Source organism: Tachyglossus aculeatus, chromosome 26, assembly GCF_015852505.1.
Source record: "Tachyglossus aculeatus isolate mTacAcu1 chromosome 26, mTacAcu1.pri, whole genome shotgun sequence".
NCBI lineage: Eukaryota > Metazoa > Chordata > Mammalia > Monotremata > Tachyglossidae > Tachyglossus > Tachyglossus aculeatus.
The window spans coordinates 4,270,170-4,288,207 of NC_052091.1; the positions used below are offsets into that span (position 1 = coordinate 4,270,170).

The 18,038-nt window shown below is 54.5% G+C and overlaps 2 protein-coding genes across 3 annotated transcripts; one reads left to right on the forward strand and one right to left on the reverse strand.

The window, feature by feature from the left end:
* Positions 1 to 1,732: 1,732 nt before the first annotated feature.
* PAF1 (PAF1 homolog, Paf1/RNA polymerase II complex component) lies at positions 1,733 to 7,328 on the reverse strand. The gene is made up of 14 exons (XM_038767581.1): positions 6,995 to 7,328; positions 4,991 to 5,020; positions 4,589 to 4,681; positions 4,318 to 4,439; positions 4,151 to 4,217; positions 3,931 to 4,032; positions 3,731 to 3,836; positions 3,576 to 3,644; positions 3,342 to 3,445; positions 3,113 to 3,229; positions 2,874 to 3,002; positions 2,682 to 2,787; positions 2,509 to 2,596; positions 1,733 to 2,397 (listed from the first exon to the last, which is right to left on the reverse strand). Exons 1-14 carry the CDS (start codon positions 7,039 to 7,041, stop codon positions 1,889 to 1,891), a joined length of 1,689 nt encoding a protein of 562 aa, XP_038623509.1. The 5' UTR covers positions 7,042 to 7,328; the 3' UTR covers positions 1,733 to 1,888.
* A 537-nt stretch (positions 7,329 to 7,865) lies between these two features.
* Positions 7,866 to 17,800, forward strand: MED29 (mediator complex subunit 29). 2 transcript variants are annotated; one of them, XM_038767367.1, is made up of 4 exons: positions 7,866 to 8,184; positions 12,020 to 12,078; positions 15,353 to 15,464; positions 17,378 to 17,800. In XM_038767367.1, the coding sequence occupies exons 1-4, from the start codon at positions 7,945 to 7,947 to the stop codon at positions 17,603 to 17,605; spliced, it is 639 nt and encodes a 212-aa protein (XP_038623295.1). In that variant the 5' UTR covers positions 7,866 to 7,944; the 3' UTR covers positions 17,606 to 17,800. The 2 variants fall into 2 exon arrangements, with proteins under 2 accessions (XP_038623295.1, XP_038623296.1); XM_038767368.1 differs by having other exon boundaries at positions 7,909 to 8,184; positions 15,380 to 15,464.
* The last annotated feature ends 238 nt before the right edge of the window (positions 17,801 to 18,038 follow it).

Sequence of the window (18,038 nt, forward strand, 5' to 3'; positions counted from 1 at the left end):
ACCCCCAAAAGAGGGGCCGGCAGCGGGGGCAAGGCCCAGCCGGGTGGCGGGGAGGGGACCCTGCTCTCGCCGCCCCCCCCCCCCCGCCCCGGGTTTCGTACGATTAATTTCTTAGGCCTATTTAAGACATATATTTATATAGTTCTTAGCGGTTTCTGTCTCTCCCTTTCTCTCTTTTGTTTGTCTCATTAGTTCTCTGAGCTGTGATGTGGGGGGGAGGAAGGGGGGATCGGGCTAGGGCCGGGGGCCACCGGCTAGGTGGGGGCCGCCGCCGCAGGGGTTGCGGGAGGAGGGGGAGCCCGCTGCCTTACTTTAGCTCCCGCTCCTTCCCCCGACCCCGGGGCCGGCCGGGACCCGAGCGTCCGGGCCTCCCGGCGGACCGGACCGGAGGGGAGAGCCAGGGACCTCCTTCCCCCGCCCCCCCATCTTCTTCTGCCTCCCTCTTCCTCCTCCCTCCATTGGTCCTGCTGCGTCCTGACCTCACTAAGCAGAATAACACTACAGCGCCTTCCCCAGCCCAGCCCAGCCCACCTCCCCCCAGGCCCACGGCCCACCCACCCACCCCGTTTCAGGCTGCTCTCCCCCCTTCCCCACCCGACGAAGGGGGTTCCGGGCTTCTCCGGCCCCCCTAGGGCGGTGTGGGAGAGGACCACCGCCCCCGCCTCCCGGGGCCCCGATCCTGGTACTGAAGCCCCGCCCCCCCCCCCCCCCCCCCCTCGAGCTTTTCACACAGAAAAGAAGAAAACGTTATTTTTAGATACATTTTATGAATCACTTTTGTTATGACTATGGCTGGTAACCATGAGTATGTTATTAAAGAAACAAAACATTAAAAACCAAAAAAACACCCGCACACATACCCGCCCCCCCCCCCCCCCCCCAGCCCCCGCTTCCCCAGCCTGGGTCTCCCCTCCGCCCTCCCTGAGCCCCAGGTCCGGCCAGGGCCCCTCGCCCCGGGGGGTCGGGGCGGCGGGGGGCGACGACCCCACCGGCTCCTGCCGCCCGCCCCGGGGAGGAGCCGGACAGTTTATTTATGTACCTCTTGGATGTGCCGACCTATGCAAGCTCCCTCTCCCCCTCCCATTGCTGTGCCTTCACACCGGGCCCCGTCCCCCTCCCCGCCCCCCTCCCCGGGGCCACAGAGTGGAGGGGATGGGGGCGGCGGGGACCCCCTCTGCACCTGTCCCCTTCCCGGGGTCTCCCTGCCCGCCCGTCGGTCCCGTCCCCCCGCTCGGAGTGAGCTGGCTCACCCCGTGGGGGTGAGGGGATGGGGGGGCCCGCGGGGGAGGAAGGAAGGACGGGCCTCTGGAGGGAAGAGCCGATCCCGCCCCCGGAGCGCGGGGCGCGGGCAGCCCGGACCCCCACCCGCCCCGCCCCGTGGGCAGGACCCCAGCTTCCTGACCGCGGCCCCCCCAAGTTTCAGCTCACACTCCTGGAAGCTATTATGTCTGTAACTCTCTGTACACAGTTTTTAGCTCTGGTGGGAGAAGACATTGTTGGCGTTTCACTTGTTTGACGGTCTAGGCTTATTTTGAAGAGATTCCAACCTTTGTTATAATACATTTAATGAGAAAACCCAGTTACCCTCCGTGTCGGCTTCTTCTGGGAACGGCGGCGGGGGGAGGAGGAGGCCCGGACGGGCTCGCGGTGACCCCTCTCTGGTCGTGGCCCTCGGGCTCCGCTCGCCTCCCTCTCTCGCTCTGGGGGGGGACGGACGGACAGGAACCGGGCAGAGGCGCAGACAAAAATGCTTTAATAAACAGCAAAAAGTAAAAAAAAAAAAAAGAAAAAAGAAAGCATACCATATGCTCCAGTCCTGAGAAGTGCCCTCCCCGGGGTAGGGGGAGGTGGGGTGGAGGGGGGCTCTCGGGCAGAGAGCTTCCGCCCCTCAGTCACTGTCACTGGCGTCGTCGTCGTCGTCGCTGGAGTCAGAGGCCCCCTCGCTGGCGCTGGCGCTGGCCTCGTCCTGGGGGGAGCGGTCACTACCGCTGAGGAAGGGGCTGGGGCAGTTCTGGGCGGCCGTCTCCTCTTCCTCCTCCTCTTCCTCCTCCTCGCTGCCGCTCTCGTCGCCGCTGCCCCCCGCCCGCCGGCCTCCGCCCTCCTCCTCGTCGTCGTCGTCGTCCTCCTCCTCCTCCGAGTCAGCCTCTTCCTCCGAGTCGGCGTCGCTGCCAAAGATCTCTTCCTTGTCCCTGGCGGCCCGGGCCTCGTCCTCGCTGCTCTCCTCCTCCTCGGCCTCCTCGGCCTCCTCCTCCTCTTCCTCGCCGCTCCCGCTCTTCTCGCTCTCCTCCTTCTCCTCCCGCTCGCTCTCGCTGGCCGACCGCTCCTCCTCCTCCTCCTCCTCCTCCTCCGCGTCGCTGGCTTCCTTCTCGCTGCCGCTGCCCTTCTCCTGCTCCTCATCTGCAGGGGCGGGAAGGGGCAGGAGCCCCCGTCTCCCTCCATCTCCGGTCGGCCTACCGGAGGCGGCTCCCGCGCTGCTCGCCTCCCCCTCCCTCCGTCCTGGCCCCGCACCTGAGCCCTGGGCCTCTTTGTCCATTTCCATCTCTTCCTCCTCCTCTTCCTCGGGCTCGTGGTTCTCCAGCTGAGCCTTGCGCGCCTCCTGCGATCGGGGGGCCGTGGGTCAGGGCGGCCCGCGGTCCCCACCCTTCCCCGCGCCCGTCTCGCCCCCGCCGCCGCCTCCGCACCTGGGCCTCCAGCTCCTTCTCGTTCATGTCCCGGTGTTTGACCACCAGCAGGGCATTGGTGCCCGACTGCACCCCGGCCTTGGCTCGCCGCTTGCTGAGACGGACCCTGGGGGGAGAGCAGGGCGGTCGGGGAGGGGGCGGTGCCGCGAGGCGCGGGAGGGAAGGGACGGACCGAACCCCCTCCCCGCGCACCTGGTCTCCAGCTCGTTGTAGTAGACGCCGTCGCCCTCGCGGAAGATGAAGAAGTAGTTCTCCTCGTAGCCCTTGCTGGCCTTATTCTTCACGTTCCAGTTGTATTCCCGGGCGATCTTGTAGTCGTAGCTGGCGGGGGGGACGGGGGCGCGGTTGGAACACGTCCACCGAGTCAGCCCCCTCCCACCCCGGAGCGGGGGAGGAGGAGCCCGAGCCCACGTCCCGGCCCCGCCGCTCACACGTCTTCAGGGGCGTAATCCATCTCCTCCTCCTGGTCCCTCTTGCGCTTCCTCATGGTCTCTTCCACGGGCAGGAAGTAGGCCACAAACTGGTTCCCCTCCTCGTCCATCATGCCCCTGGGAGGGGGGTGGGAGGGGGGGAGGAGGTAAGGCAAGGTGAGCGGGGCCTCGGGGCCCGGGCCCCCGCAGCAGGGGACGGGCGAGGAAGGGGCGGAGGGGGAGCCGGGACCTGATCATGGCCTGGGACATCATCTCCAGGGCCGCCGAGCCGCTGGTGTCCTTGGGGGCCGGGTCCGAGTCGAAGATCACCTGGGCGCAGGGGTTGATCCACATCTGGCGGGGTAAGACGAGAGAGGGGAGCCTGGAGTCGCCCTACCGAGCCCGGATCCACAGGCACCCCGGGAGGCGGGGCCGGAGGGCCGGCGGACCCTCCCCACCCTCCCCTCCCGCCGAGTCTCCGTACCTTGAAGTCGGGGAAGACGGGCATCACCTCCACCGGCGTCACCCGCGGCTTGCTGTAGTGCTGGGAGATCTGGGGGAGGGGCGGGGAGGGGGTGGCCGTGAGCGGCCTGCGGGCCCCCCCCCCGCCGCCCCTCGCCCCCGGCCCGGCTCCCTCACCGATTTCTGGGCGTCCTCGAAGGTCTTCTCGATAGCGGCGATCTGGCTGTCCCGGTCCTTGTAGATCTCCTCCTCCGTGAACTGCTGCTTCACGGACACCCCGATCCTGGGGATGGGGGAAGGGAGGGGGCCGGGCTGGAGAAGGGGCCCTTCGGCCCGAGGGCGCCGGCCCCTCCCCACCCCCCCCAACAAAGGCTCACTTGACTTCGGGCTTCTCGTTGGAGACCCCGTAGCGGTTGAACTCGGTGGAGATGTACTCGGTCTTCCGCATCCAGGGCACCACCTTGGCGTGCTGCTGGGACCTGGGTCGGGGACGGACAGCAGGGTCGGCGGGGCCCGCGGAGAGCCCCGGGATCCGAAGTCCCCGGGCCCCCGCCGCATCCGGGGGGGATCCGGGCCGGCTCCCCGCCCTCCTCTCACCTCTTGGAACTGGTCGGGGCCTGGATCTCCTCCTCCAGCAGCTTCTCGTCTGCAGGATCTAGCAGAACTGGAGAGAGGGAAGGGCCGGGGGCGGAGGAGGTTGGGGGGGGGGGGCGGGAGCGGGGAGGGTCCCGGCCCCCTCCCTGCCGCCCCGCTCCCGCCCTCACCGTTGGGGTCGATGCGGTAGGTGTCTGGGTTGATGAGGTCGATGGTGACGCCCAGGTCCGGCTCGGTGAGCAGGTCGTGTTTGTGCTGCTTCTCCAGGGACGTGGCCTTGTACTGGACAAATCTAGGGGAGGGGGCGTGAGGCGGGGGGTCGGAGGGGGTCCCTCAGCCCGCGCCACTCCCGCACCCACTTCGCCCTCCTCCACGGCTCCCTCGGAGGGGCGGCGGGGCCCTGCCTTCCGGGGCCCGGCCCCTCCCCGGAGGGCTCCTCACCTGTTCTGGTCGAAGGGATAGGTGATGAACTTGGGGTCGAAGGGGATGTCGGGGAGGCTGTTGCAATATTTGACCCGACACACCACGCCGGACCTACGGGGTCACGGGGGCTTACACACCAGGGTCCCCCCCCTTCCTTCCCCTTCCCTCCCACCCCAACTCCAACTGCCGGGGGTAGGGATCCAGTCATCCTGACCCCCTGCCAGCCCGCCTGCCCACGGCGCGTGGTATTTTGGTAGCCCCGCGGGGGCTGGGGGTCGGGGCCGGAGCCCGAGGCCGCACGTAGGCGAGACTGAGCACGGGCCCGACGGAGCCCCAGTGGTGCCCAAGCGGAGGAGGACCGAGCCGGGGCCGGACTCCGGTGCCCGGGGCCGGACTCCGGTGCCCGGGGACGATACTCACCTCTCCGGGAGTGTCCGGTGGGAGTTGGGCCTGCGGGAGAGAGGGGAAGGGGAGACGGTGAGTTGGGGGCGGGGGGTGGGGGGGAACACCCAGGTCCCAGGGATCTCAAAGCGCTCCAGGGGATGGGGGGCGACCGGCTAACCTCCTCCGTCCCCCTCCCACAGGGGGTCGGGGTCAGAAGATGCTCCTGCCAGGCCGGAGCCCCCCCGTGAGACAACCTGATCACCCTGTAATCTCCCCCCAGCAATTAGAACAGTGCTTTGCACATAGTAGGCGCCTAACAAGCACCCAACTTGTACTTCCCAAGTGCTTAGTCCAGTGCTCTGCACACAGTAAGTGCTCAATAAATACGATTGAATGAATAGAAGCACCATCATTACTATGTTTGTACATATTTATTACTCTGTTTTACTTATACATATTCTATTTACTTTATTAAATTAATATGTTTTGTTTTGTTGTCTGTCTCCCCTTTCTAGACTGAGAGGCCGCTATTGGGTAGGGACCGTCTCTAGATGTTGCCGACTTGGACTTCCCAAACGCGTAGTCCAGTGCTCTGCACACAGTAAGCGCTCAATAAATACGATTGAATGAATGAATGTTGCCGACTTGGACTTCCCAAGCGCTTAGTCCAGTGCTCTGCACACAGGATGCGCTCAGTAAATGAGAAGCAGCGTGGCTCAGTGGAAAGAGCCCGGGCTTGGGAGTCAGAGGTCATGGGTTCGAATCCCGGCTCCGCCACTTGTCAGCTGAGTGACTCTGGGCAAGTCACTTCACTTCTCTGTGCCTCAGTTCCCTCATCTGGAAAATGGGGATTATGACCGTGAGCCCCATGTGGGGCAACCTGATTACCTTGTATCTCCCCAAGCGCTTAGAACAGTGCTTGGCACATAGTAAGCGCTTAGCTGATACCAAAATTATTATTATTACTAAATGAGAAGCAGCGTGGCTCAGCGGAAAGAGCCTGGGCTTTGGAGTCAGCAGTCATGGGTTCGAATCCCGCCTCCGCCACTTGTCAGCTGGGGGACTCTGGGCAAGTCACTTCACTTCTCTGGGCCTCAGTTCCCTCATCTGGAAAATGGGGGTTATGATTGTAAGCCCCATGTGGGGCAACCTGATTACCTTGTATCTCCCCAAGCGCTTAGAACAGTGCTTGGCACATGGTAAGCGCTTAGCAGATACCAAAATTATTACTATTAATAAATGAGAAGCAGCGTGGCTCAGTGGAAAGAGCCTGGGCTTTGGAGTCAGCGGTCACGGGTTCGAATCCCGCCTCCGCCACTTGTCAGCTGGGGGACTCTGGGCAAGTCACTTCACTTCTCTGGGCCTCAGTTACCTCATCTGGAAAATGGGGGTTATGACTGTAAACCCCATGTGGGGCAACCTGATTACCTTGTATCTCCCCAAGCGCTTAGAACAGGGCTTGGCACATAGTAAGCGCTTAGCAAATAACAAAATTACTATTATCATTATTAATCATCATCAATCGTATTTATTGAGCGCTTACTGTGTGCAGAGCACTGGACTAAGCGCTTGGGAAGTACAAATTGGCAACGTCTAGAGACGGTCCCTACCCAACAGCGGGCTCACAGTCTAGAAGCAGCGTGGCTCAGTGGAAAGGGCACAGGCTTTGGAGTCAGAGGTCGTGGGTTCAAATCCCGGCTCCGCCAACTGTCAGCTGTGTGACTTTGGGCAAGTCACTTCACTGCTCTGGGCCTCAGTTCCCTCATTTGTCAAATGGGGATGAAGGCTGGGAACGCCCCGTGGGACCACCTGGTCACCTGGTCACCTCCCTGGCGCTTTATTAATTATTTATTTATTAAGATAAATGCCATTATTATAATAAATACGATTGAATGAATGAATGAATGAATGACTACCACGACTGGTCCTGAGGGGAAGGGGCGGTTGGTGAGGTGAGGTGAGGTGAGGTGAGGTGAGGTGAGGGGCGGCCTCCCCCCTCCCCCGTCAAGGAGAGGGTGCCCGGCTGGGGCGGGGCCTCACCTGTGGCCGTCCTCCCGCTGGGCTTGGGTCTGGATGGTGGGCGCCATGACGATGACGACGATGACGACTATGTCGACGACGATGTCGACGAAGACGTCCTCCTCACGGAGGGCCGCCCGGCTCCCCCTCCCACCTTCGCCTCACGCCAACGGGGGAGGAGCCGGCCCTCTCAGCCACTTCCGGCAGCCGGCGCGGGGCCCCCTGGGAAATGTAGTCTCTCAACCCTGACGGGCGGCCCCACGGCGTGACGCACTTCCGGTGGGCGTCGCGCGCGGGAGAGGCGGCACCCTCGCGACTTCCGGTGGCTGGCGCGGGGCCCCCTGGGAAATGGAGTCTCTGAGCCCGGGCGGCCCCACCGCGTGACGCACTTCCGGTGGGCGTCGCGCGTGGCAGAGGCGACCCCCCCCCCCCCACCAACGAGTGCCGTGGCGGAGAAGATGGCGGCGCCCTCGCAGCAACAGCTGTGTCGGCCTCCGCCCGAAAGCGTCCCAACCGCCCTCTCGGCGACTTCCGGTGGCTGGCGCGGGGCCCCCTGGGAAATGGAGTCTCTGAGCCCTGGAGGGCGGCCCCACCGCGTGACGCACTTCCGGTGGGCGTCGTGCGTGGGAGAGCCGGCCTCCGACCAGAGGTGCGAGGAAAAAGATGGCGGCACCCTCGCAGCAGCAGCCGCCTCAGGCCGCCGTGCGAAAGCGGCCCAACGGCCCTCACATTCATTCAGTCGTATTTATTGAAAGATTACTGTGTGCAGAGCAGTGTACTAAGCGCTTGGGAAGTCCAAGTTGGCAACATATAGAGACGGTCCCTACCCAACAGCGGGCTCTCAGTGACTTCCGGCGGCTGGCGCGGGGGCCCCTGGGAAATGGAGTCTCTGAGCCCGCGTGGGCGGCCCCAGCGCGTGACGTCCTTCCGGTGGGCGTCGTGCGCGGCAGAGGCAGCCGCCAACGGAGAAGATGGCGGCGCCCTCGCAGCAGCAGCAGCAGCAGCCACCGCCGCCTCAGGCCGCCGTGTCCGGCTCGGGCTCGGCCACCGCGACGGTGCCGGGGTCCCAACAGCAGCAGCAGGCGTTGTTGGCCACGCAGGCGCAGATCCAGGGGGCGGCCCCCGGGGGGCTACAGCAGCAACAGCAGCAAGATTTCGATCCGGTGCAGAGGTACAAGCTGCTCATCCCCCAGCTCAAGGAGAGCCTGCAGGTGATTGGCGGGGACCGGGAAGGGGGCGGGACCGAGCGCCGGGGTCTAGACTTGTGATTGGTCAGGGTGGGACCGGGCCCCGAGTAGGGGCTCGTGATTGGTCGGGGTGGGACCGAGCGAGTCGGGGCGGGACCGGGCGCCGAGTCGGGGATCGTGATTGGTCGGGGCGGGAGCGGGCGCCGAGTCGGGGCTCGTGATTGGTCGGGGCGGGACCGGGTGCCGAGTCGGGGCTCGTGATTGGTTGGGGCTGGACCGGGCGCCGAGTCGGGGCTCGTGATTGGTCAGCGTGGGGCCGAGCGAGTCGGGGCGGGACCGGGCGCCGACTCCGGGCTCGTGATTGGTCGGGGCGGGACAGAGCGCCGAGTCGAGGCTCGTGATTGGTCGGGGCGGAGGCGGGGGGGCCTGATTGACAGCCCGTTGGGAGGGCGGGGCCTGGGAAGGAGCAGGAGCGAAACGGGAATTTGGCGGGATTTGGAGCGGGAGAGGGGCAGGGAGCCTGTTTGCTGACCGGGATAATAGTGCATATTTACTATTCTCTTTATTTTGCTTTGTTAATATGTTTGGTTTTGTTGTCCGTCTCCCCCTTCTAGATTGTGAGCCCACTGTTGGGTAGGGACTGTCTCTGTATGTTGCCAACTTGGACTTCCCAAGCGCTTAGTCCAGTGCTCTGCACACAGTAAGCGCTCAATAAATATTTAACGTATTTGTACATATTTGCTATTCTATTTATTTTATTTTGTTAATATGTTTTGTTTTGTTGTCCGTCTCCCCCTTCTAGACTGTGAACCCGTTGTTGGGTAGGGACCGTCTCTAGATGTTGCCGACTTGGACTTCCCAAGCGCTTAGTACAGTGCTCTGCACACAGTAAGCGCTCAATAAATATTTATCGTATTTGTACATGTTTACTACTCTATTTCACTTTGTTAATATGCTTTGTTTTGTTGTCTGTCTCCCCCTTCTAGACTGCGAGCCCACTGTTGGGTAGGGACCGTCTCTATATGTTGCCAACTTGTACTTCCCAAGCGCTTAGTACAGTGCTCTGCACACAGTAAGCGCTCAATAAATATTTATCGTATTTGTATATGTTTACTACTCTATTTTACTTTGTTAATATGCTTTGTTTTGGTGTCTGTCTCCCCCTTCTAGACTGTGAGCCCACTGTTGGGTAGGGACCGTCTCTAGATGTTGCCGACTTGTACTTCCCAAGCCCTTAGTCCAGTGCTCTGCACATAGTAAGCGCTCAATAGATGATACGATTGAATGAGTGAATGAATAATAATAATGATGACATTAAGCGCTTAGTATGTGCACAGCACTGTTCTAAGCACTGGGGAGGTGACAAGGTGATCAGATTGCCCCACGGGGGGGCTCCCAGTCTTCATCCCCATTTTACAGATGAGGTACTGGGGCCCAGAGAAGTGAAGTGACTTGCCCAAAGTCACACAGCTGACAGTTGGCGGAGTTGGGATTTGAACCCGTGACCTCTGACTCCAAAGCCCGCGCTCTTTCCACCGAGCCAAATTGTACTTTCCAAGCACTTAGTACGGGGCTCTGCACACTGTAAGCGATCAGAGCGCTTACGGTGTGCAGAGCACTGTGCTAAGCGCTTGGAAAGGACAATTCAGCAACAGATAGAGACAATCCCTGCCCACAACGGGCTCACAGTCTAGAAGGGATTCGTTTATTCAATCGTATTTATTGAGTGCTTACTGTATGCAGAACACTGTGCTAAGCGCTTGGAAAGTACACTTTGGCAACAGAGACAATCCCTGCCTACAGCGGGCTCATAGTCTAGAAGGGATTCTAAGCGCTCAATAAATACGATTGAATAAATGAATGAAAGGGATTCTAAGCGCTCAATAAATACAATTGAATGAATGAATGAAAGGGATTCATTCATTGTCAGTCATATTTATTGAGCTATTATTGTGTGCAGAGCACTGTACTAAGCGCTTGGCAGGTACAATTGGGCAACAGAGAGACAGTCCCTACCCACAACGGGCTCACAGTCTAGAAGGGATTCATTCACTCATTCGTATTTACTGAGCGCTTACTGTGTGCAGAACACTGTACTAAGCGTTGGAAAGTACAATTCGGTAACAGATAGAGACAGTCCCTACCCAACAAGCAGCGGGGCCTAGTGGATAGAGCTTGGGCCTGGGAATCAGAAGGTCCTGGGTTCTAATCCCACCTCCGCCACTTTTCTGCTGGGTGACCTTGGGCAAGTCACTTCGCTTTCCTGGCCCTCAGTTCCCTCATCTGTAAAATGGGGATTAAAGGTGTGAGCCCCATGTTGAACAGGGACTGGGTCCAACCTATTTACTTTGTATCTGCTCCAGCGTTTAGTACAGTGCCTGGCCCACAGTAAGCGCTTTGTAGTAATTCATAATTACGGTATGTGTTTAGTGCTTGTAGTAATTAATAATTATGGAATGTGTTTAGTGCTTATTATGGGCCGGGCACTGTACTAAGCGCTGGGGTGGATACAAGCAAATTCATTCATTCAAAAATTGAGCTGGACACAGTCTCTGTCCCGTATAGGGCTCACAGTCTTATTCCCTGTTTTACAGATGAGGTAACTGAGGCACAGAGAATCAATCAATCAATCGTATTTATTGAGCGCTTACTGTGTGCAGAGCACTGTACTAAGCGCTTGGGAAGTCCAAGTTGGCAACATCTAGAGACGGTCCCTACCCAACAACGGGCTCACAGTCTAGAAGGGGGAAACAGACAACAAAACAAAACAAATACAAGCTTGTCAGGTTGGACTCAGTCCCCGAACCATATGGGGCTCACGGTCTTCATCCCCATTTTACAGCTGAGGGAACTGAGGCCCAGAGAAGTGAAGTGACTTGGCTAAAGTGTGACTTTGGGCAAGTCACTTAACTTCTGTGGGCCTCAGTTCCCTCAGCTGTAAAATGGGGTTTAAGACCGTGAGCCCCCCGTGGGACAACCTAATTACCTTGTAACCTCCCCGGTGCTTAGAACAGTGCTTTGCACATAGTAAGCGCTTAATAAATGCCATTATTATTATTTTTTTTTTATTAAAGTCACACAGCAGACAAGTGGCAGACCAGGGATTAGAATATCCCAATCATTGTTATTATTATTATTATCCAGGTGTGCAGTCAGTCAGTGGGGGGCATTGTCTCTATATGTTGATGATTTATACTTCCCAAGTGCTTAGTACAGTGCTCTGCACACAGTAAGCGCTCAATAAATATGAATGAATGGTGATGAAGAGGGAGGAACGGGGCTGAATCAGCTGGAAACACCATAGGCTCAAAGGGTCGCGATTGCTGGCATGGTGAGGCCAGTGATGAGAAAAAAGCTCAGGCCTCGAAGTCAGAAGGACCTGGGTTCTAATTCCGGCCCTGCCACTTGTCTGCTGTGTGACCTTGGGCAAGTCACTTCACTTTTCTGGGCCTCAGTTACCTCATCTGTCCAGTGGGGATTGAGACTGTGAGCCCGATGTAATCCAACCCGAGCCTGGGATTGTCTCTATTGGTTGCAGAATTGTACTTCCCAAGCGCTCAGTACAGTGCTCTGCACACAGTGAGCGCTCAATAAATACGAGTGAATGAATGAATGAATGTTGTATGAATCCCAGTGCTTAGTACAGTGCCTGGCACATAACCAATACCACATATTATTATTGTTATTATCATTATAATAATAATTATCCCCCTTCTAGACTGTGAGCCCACTGTTGGGTAGGGGCTGTCTCTATATGTTGCCAGCTTGTACTTCCCAAGCGCTTAGTACAGTGCTCTGCACACAGTAAGCGCTCAATAAATACGATTGATTGATTGATTATATTTCCCTCCTCCTGTAGAACCTAATGAAGGTGGCAGCCCAGAACTTGGTTCAGAACACCAACATTGACAACGGCCAGTGAGTATCTGCCCTGCCCCCTCTAAGCAACACCTATCCTGAATCTCCCCCAACGCTTAGTACACTGCCTGGCACGAGAAGCAGCGTGGCTCAGTGGAAAGAGCCCGGGCTTTGGAGTCAGAGGTCATGGGCTCAAATCCCGGCTCCGCCAATTGTCAGCTGTGTGACTTTGGGCAAGTCGCTTCACTTCTCTGTGCCTCAGTTACCTCATCTGTAAAATGGGGATGAAGACTGTGAGCCCCCCGTGGGACAACCTGATCACCTTGTAACCTACCCAGCGCTTAGAACAGTGCTTTGCACATAGTAAGCGCTTAATAAATGCCATTGTTATTATTATCATTATTACCTATCTCGACGGTGCTTTGCACATAGTAAGCGCTTAATAAATGCCATTATTACTATTATTACCTATCTTGAATCTCCCCCAGCGCTTAGTACACTGCCTGGCACGAGAAGCAGCGTGGCTCAGTGGAAAGAGCCCGGGCTTTGGAGTCAGAGGGCATGGGCTCAAATCCCGGCTCCGCCAATTGTCAGCTGTGTGACTTTGGGCAAATCACTTCACTTCTCTGGGCCTCAGTTACCTCATCTGTAAAATGGGGATTAAGACTGTGAGCCCCCCCCAGGACAACCTGATCACCTTGTAACCTCCCCAGCGCTTGTAACAGTGCTTTGCACATAGTAAGCGCTTAATAAATGCCATTATTATTATTACCTATCTTGACAGTGCTTTGCACATAGTAAGCGCTTAATAAATGCCATTATTATTATTACCTATCTTGACAGTGCTTTGCACATAGTAAGCGCTTAATAAATGCCATTATTATTATTACCTATCTTGACAGTGCTTTGCACATAGTAAGCGCTTAATAAATGCTATTATTATTATTACCCATCTTGAATCTCCCCCAACGCTTAGTACAGTGCCTGGCACGAGAAGCAGCGTGGCCTAATGGGAAGAGCACGAGCTTGGGAGTCTGAGGATCTGACCTGTCAACCCGGCTCTGCCACTTGTGTAATCTTGGGCAAGTCACTTAACTGCTGTGTGCCTCAGTTACCGCATCTGTAAATGAGGATTCAATCCTACTCCCTCAATCAGTTGGATTTATTGAGCGCTTACTGTGTGCAGAGCACAGTCCTAAGCGCTTGGGAGACTACAATATAACAGACACGTTCCCTGCCCGTAACGAATTTACGGTCTGGAGACGGACATTAATATAAATGTCGCCTACTTAGACCGGGAGCCCCATGTAAGACAGGGACTGTGTCCGACCTGATTAACTTCTATCTGTCCTAGGGATTAGAAAAGTGCTTAGCACATAGTAAGCACTTAATAAGAACCATCTCTCCCCCCCATCCCCCCACCCACCAAAGCCTTACTGAAGGCCCATCTATCTCCTCTAAGAGGCCTTCCTTGACTAAGCCTTCCTTTCCTCTTCTCCCACTCCCTTTTCATCATCATCAATCGTATTTATTGAGCGCTTACTATGTGCAGAGCACTGTACTAAGCGCTTGGGAAGTACAAATTGGCAACATATAGAGACAGTCCCTACCCAACAGTGGGCTCACAGTCTAAAAAGTCTAAAAGTCTAAAGTCTAAAAGTCTCCCTTTTGTGTTTCATCCTGACTTGCTCCCTTTATTCATCCCCCCTCCCAGCCCCACAGCTCTTATGTAATAATAATAATAATGGCATTTATTAAGCACTTACTGTGTACAAAGCACTGTTCTAAGCGCTGGGGAGGTTACAAGGTAATCAGGTTGTCCCACGGGGGGCTCACAGTCTTCATCCCCATTTTACAGATAATAATAAAATTGATGGCATTTATTAAGCGCTTACTATGTGCGATGCACTGTTCTAGGTGCCGGGGAGGTTACAAGGTGATCAGGTTGTCTCATGGGGCTCATGATTTTAATCCCCATTTTACAGATGAGGTAACAGGCCCAGAGAATAATAATAATAATAATAATGATGATGGTATTTGTTAAGCGCTTACTATGTGCAAAGCACTGTTCTAAGCACTGGGGGGGATACAAGGTGATCAGGTTGTCCCACATGGGGCTCACAGTCTTAATCCCCCTTTTACAGATGAGGGAACTGAGGCCCAGAGAAGTGAAGTGACTTGCCCAAAGTCACCCAGCTGACATTTGGCAGAGCCGGGATTTGAACCCATGAAATCTGACTCCAAAGCCCGGGCTCTTTCCACTGAGCCACACTGCTTCTCTACCTTTCCGTAATTTATTTACTTATATTAACGTCCGTCTCTCCCTCTGGACTGTAAGCTCCTTGTGGGCAGGGAATTATATATGTAATTATATATAATATATATTTTATATAATTATTAGGGCAGAAACCAGCAGTGGAGTTTCCTTGTTAATCCTTGACTTTGGGCCCTATATATGCATTATACATATAATTATATAATATTACATATGATAATTGTATACTTATATATTATGATACTTATTATATTATATAATCATATAATTGTATGTTATTATGATATAATTTCATATTCTTGAATTATAAATTAAAAGTATATTTGATGTAATATTGTAATTATATGATTATAGATATGATTGCATGATTATAATTATATGTGTGATTATATATGTATATATAATTATATATATAATTGTAATATGTGTTTTATATAATTATTAGGGCAGAAACCAGCAGTGTAGTTTCCTTGTTAATCCTTGACTTTGGGCCCTATATATATATATATATATATATTATACATATAATTATATAATATAATATATGTTATAATTATATAATTATTATATAGTATAATATAATTATACATTATTGTTATATGTGTTATGTTATATAATTATATAATTATGATATAATTTTATATTATAAATGATAAAATCATGTATTATTTTATTTTTGTATTGTGATAGTATATTATAATTATACTTATAAAACCATGTATTATTTTATTTTTGTATTATGATAGTATGTTATGATTATAAATATAATTATAATTATATATGTGCTATTTTATATAATTATATAATTATATTATATTATTATATAATAAGCATGTGCAGTGATTATATATGCTTATTATAGCATGCCCTCCTAAGCGCTTAGTACAGTGCCATGCACACCATAAGCGCTCAATAAATCGAATGGATAACAACATAACAAGTACCACGTATTATCGTTATTATTACCTACCCCGGTTCCCTTTGACCCCAGAAAGTAGCACGGGAGGTGGGGGTGGGGGGCGGGGGGGCTGGGGCGGGGGGTGTCTTATAGGCTCCCAGGATGTCCTCCGCCTCTCCTTGTGGCAGGAAAAGCAGCGATGGTGCCCTGCAACGCTTTGACAAGAGCCTCGAGGAGTTCTATGCCCTCTGTGACCAGCTGGAGCTCTGCCTGGTAAGGACGGTGCCACCCTGCCTTGCTGCGGGGGGGCCCGGGGACCCCCATCAGCTGGGGCGGGGAGGGGGCTTAATCAATCAATCAATCGTATTTATTGAGCGCTTACTGTGTGCAGAGCACTGTACTAAGCGCTTGCTGCAGCGGTGCCCACCATCACCTCAGCCCTATCCAAGGGGCCAGGCCGCAGCCCGGATGCCTGAGCTTCCCCGGCCAGGGCCTGTGGGAACGGGGAGGGTCTCCTTCATTCATTCATTCATTCATTCATTCATTCATTCATTCGTATCTACTGAGCGCTTACTGCGTGCAGAGCACTGTACTAAGCGCTTGGGAAGTCCAAGTTGGCAACATATAGAGACGGTCCCTACCCAACAGCGGGCTCACAGGCTAAACTGAGCCCCCTCCTCCCTCTCCCCCTCCTCCTTCCCTTCCCCACAGCATTCATTCATCCATTCAATCGTCTTTATTGAGCGCTTACTGTGTGCAGAGCACTGGACTAAGCGCTGGGAAGTCCAGGTTGGCAACATATAGAGACGGTCCCTGCCCAACAGTGGGCTCACAGCACCCGTATATATGTTTGTACAGATTTATTACTCTATTTTATTTGTACAGATTTATTCTATTTATTTTATTTTGTGAATATGTTTTGTTGTCTGTCGTCTCCCCCTTCTAGACTGTGAGCCCGCTGTCGGGTGGGGACCGTCTCTAGATGTTGCCGACTCGGACTTCCCAAGCGCTTAGTCCAGTGCTCTGCACACAGTAAGCGCTCAATAAATGCGATTGAATGAATGAATGAATGAACAGTGCTTTGCACATAGGAAGCGCTTAACAAGTGCCGTTATTATCCAGTGCTCTGCACACAGTGAGCACTCAATAAATACAGTTGTTTGTCTCCCCCCTGTAGACTGTGAGCCCGTTGTCGGGTAGGGGACCGTCTCTAGATGCTGCCAACTTGGACTTCCCAAGTGCTTAATTCCAGTGCTCTGCACACAGTAAGCGCTCAATAAATACAATTGAATGAATGAATGAATGAATGAACAGTGCTTTGCACATAGGAAGCGCTTAACAAATGCCATTATTATCCAGTGCTCTGCACACAGTGAGCACTCAATAAATACAGTTGTTTGTCTCCCCCCTGTAGACTGTGAGCCCGTTGTCGGGTAGGGGACCGTCTCTAGATGCTGCCAACTTGGACTTCCCAAGTGCTTAATTCCAGTGCTCTGCACACAGTAAGCGCTCAATAAATACAATTGAATGAATGAATGAATGAATGAACAGTGCTTTGCACATAGGAAGCGCTTAACAAATGCCATTATTATCCAGTGCTCCGCACACAGTAAGCACTCAATAAATACAGTTGTTTGTCTCCCCCCTGTAGACTGTGAACCCGTTGTCGGGTAGGGACCGTCTCTAGATGCTGCCAACTTGGACTTCCCAAGTGCTTAATTCCAGTGCTCTGCACACAGTAAGCGCTCAATAAATACAATTGAATGAATGAATGAATGAATGAATGAACAGTGCTTTGCACATAGGAAGCGCTTAACAAATGCCGTTATTATCCAGTGCTCTGCACACAGTGAGCACTCAATAAATACAGCTGTTTGTCTCCCCCTTGTAGACTGTGAGCCCGTTGTCGGGTAGGGACCGTCTCTAGATGCTGCCAACTTGGACTTCCCAAGCGTTTAATTCCAGTGCTCTGCTCAATAAATACGATGGAATGAATGAATGACCTGATCACCTTGTAACCTCCCCAGCGCTTAGAACAGTGCTTTGCACATAGTAAGCGCTTAACAAATACCATTATTATTATGATTATTATTAATGGTAGGAGGGGAGGGAGGCAGGTTTGGGGCAGGGGGAAGAGACGCCCCCCTGACCAACCTCCCCCCGGCCCCTCTTCCCCTCGGTGTCAGCGCCTGGCCTACGAGTGTCTATCCCAGAGCTACGACAGCACCAAGCACTCGCCCACGCTGGTGCCCACGGCCACCAAACCGGACGCGGTGCAGGCCGAGAGCCTCCCTTACACCCAGTACCTGAGCATGATCAAGGCCCAGATTTCCTGCGCCAAGGACATCCACAACGCCCTGCTGGACTGCTCCAACAAGATCACCGGCAAGCTGCCCGCCCCCGGGGGCCTGTAGCCACCACCACCGGCCCGAGCCGGAGGACGGAGGGGGCGAGTTGAAACTGGACGGTGGCGGGGGGAGCCTCTTGTGTGAAGAAGCCCAATCTGCAAACCCTGACTGCTGCTCTTGTGTCTCTGATGAAGTCTGTGAGCCCCACTTGGGCCAACCCCATGACCTTGAATCTACCCCAGAACCGCGTTTGGCACTTAGTAAGCGCTTAACAAATACCGTTTTAGCGCTTCGAAAGTGCTTTGCACCTAGTAAGCGCTTAATCAATCAAGCAGAGCGCGCTTGGGAGTTGGCAGCATCTAGAGACGGTCCCTACCGGACAGCAGGCTCACAGTCTAGAAGGGGGAGACAGAGAACAAAACAAAACGTATTAACAAAATAAAGTAAATATAATAGATACGTACAAGTAAAATAAATACTAAGTGCCATGGTTATTAAT

What these genes read in the sequence shown, in the direction of transcription:
- PAF1 (XM_038767581.1), bottom strand. Translation starts at nt 7,041, where the DNA reads ATGGCGCCCACCATCCAGACCCAAGCCCAGCGGGAGGACGGCCACAG. An exon ending in CAGCGGGAGGACGGCCACAG is followed by an intron (nt 5,021 to 6,994) that starts GTGAGGCCCCGC and finishes TCTCTCCCGCAG; the next exon opens with GCCCAACTCCCACCGGACAC. An exon ending in CACCGGACACTCCCGGAGAG is followed by an intron (nt 4,682 to 4,990) that starts GTGAGTATCGTC and finishes GTGACCCCGTAG; the next exon opens with GTCCGGCGTGGTGTGTCGGG.
- MED29 (XM_038767367.1), top strand. Translation starts at nt 7,945, where the DNA reads ATGGCGGCGCCCTCGCAGCAGCAGCAGCAGCAGCCACCGCCGCCTCAG. An exon ending in AGCTCAAGGAGAGCCTGCAG is followed by an intron (nt 8,185 to 12,019) that starts GTGATTGGCGGG and finishes CTCCTCCTGTAG; the next exon opens with AACCTAATGAAGGTGGCAGC. An exon ending in ACCAACATTGACAACGGCCA is followed by an intron (nt 12,079 to 15,352) that starts GTGAGTATCTGC and finishes ATAGGCTCCCAG; the next exon opens with GATGTCCTCCGCCTCTCCTT.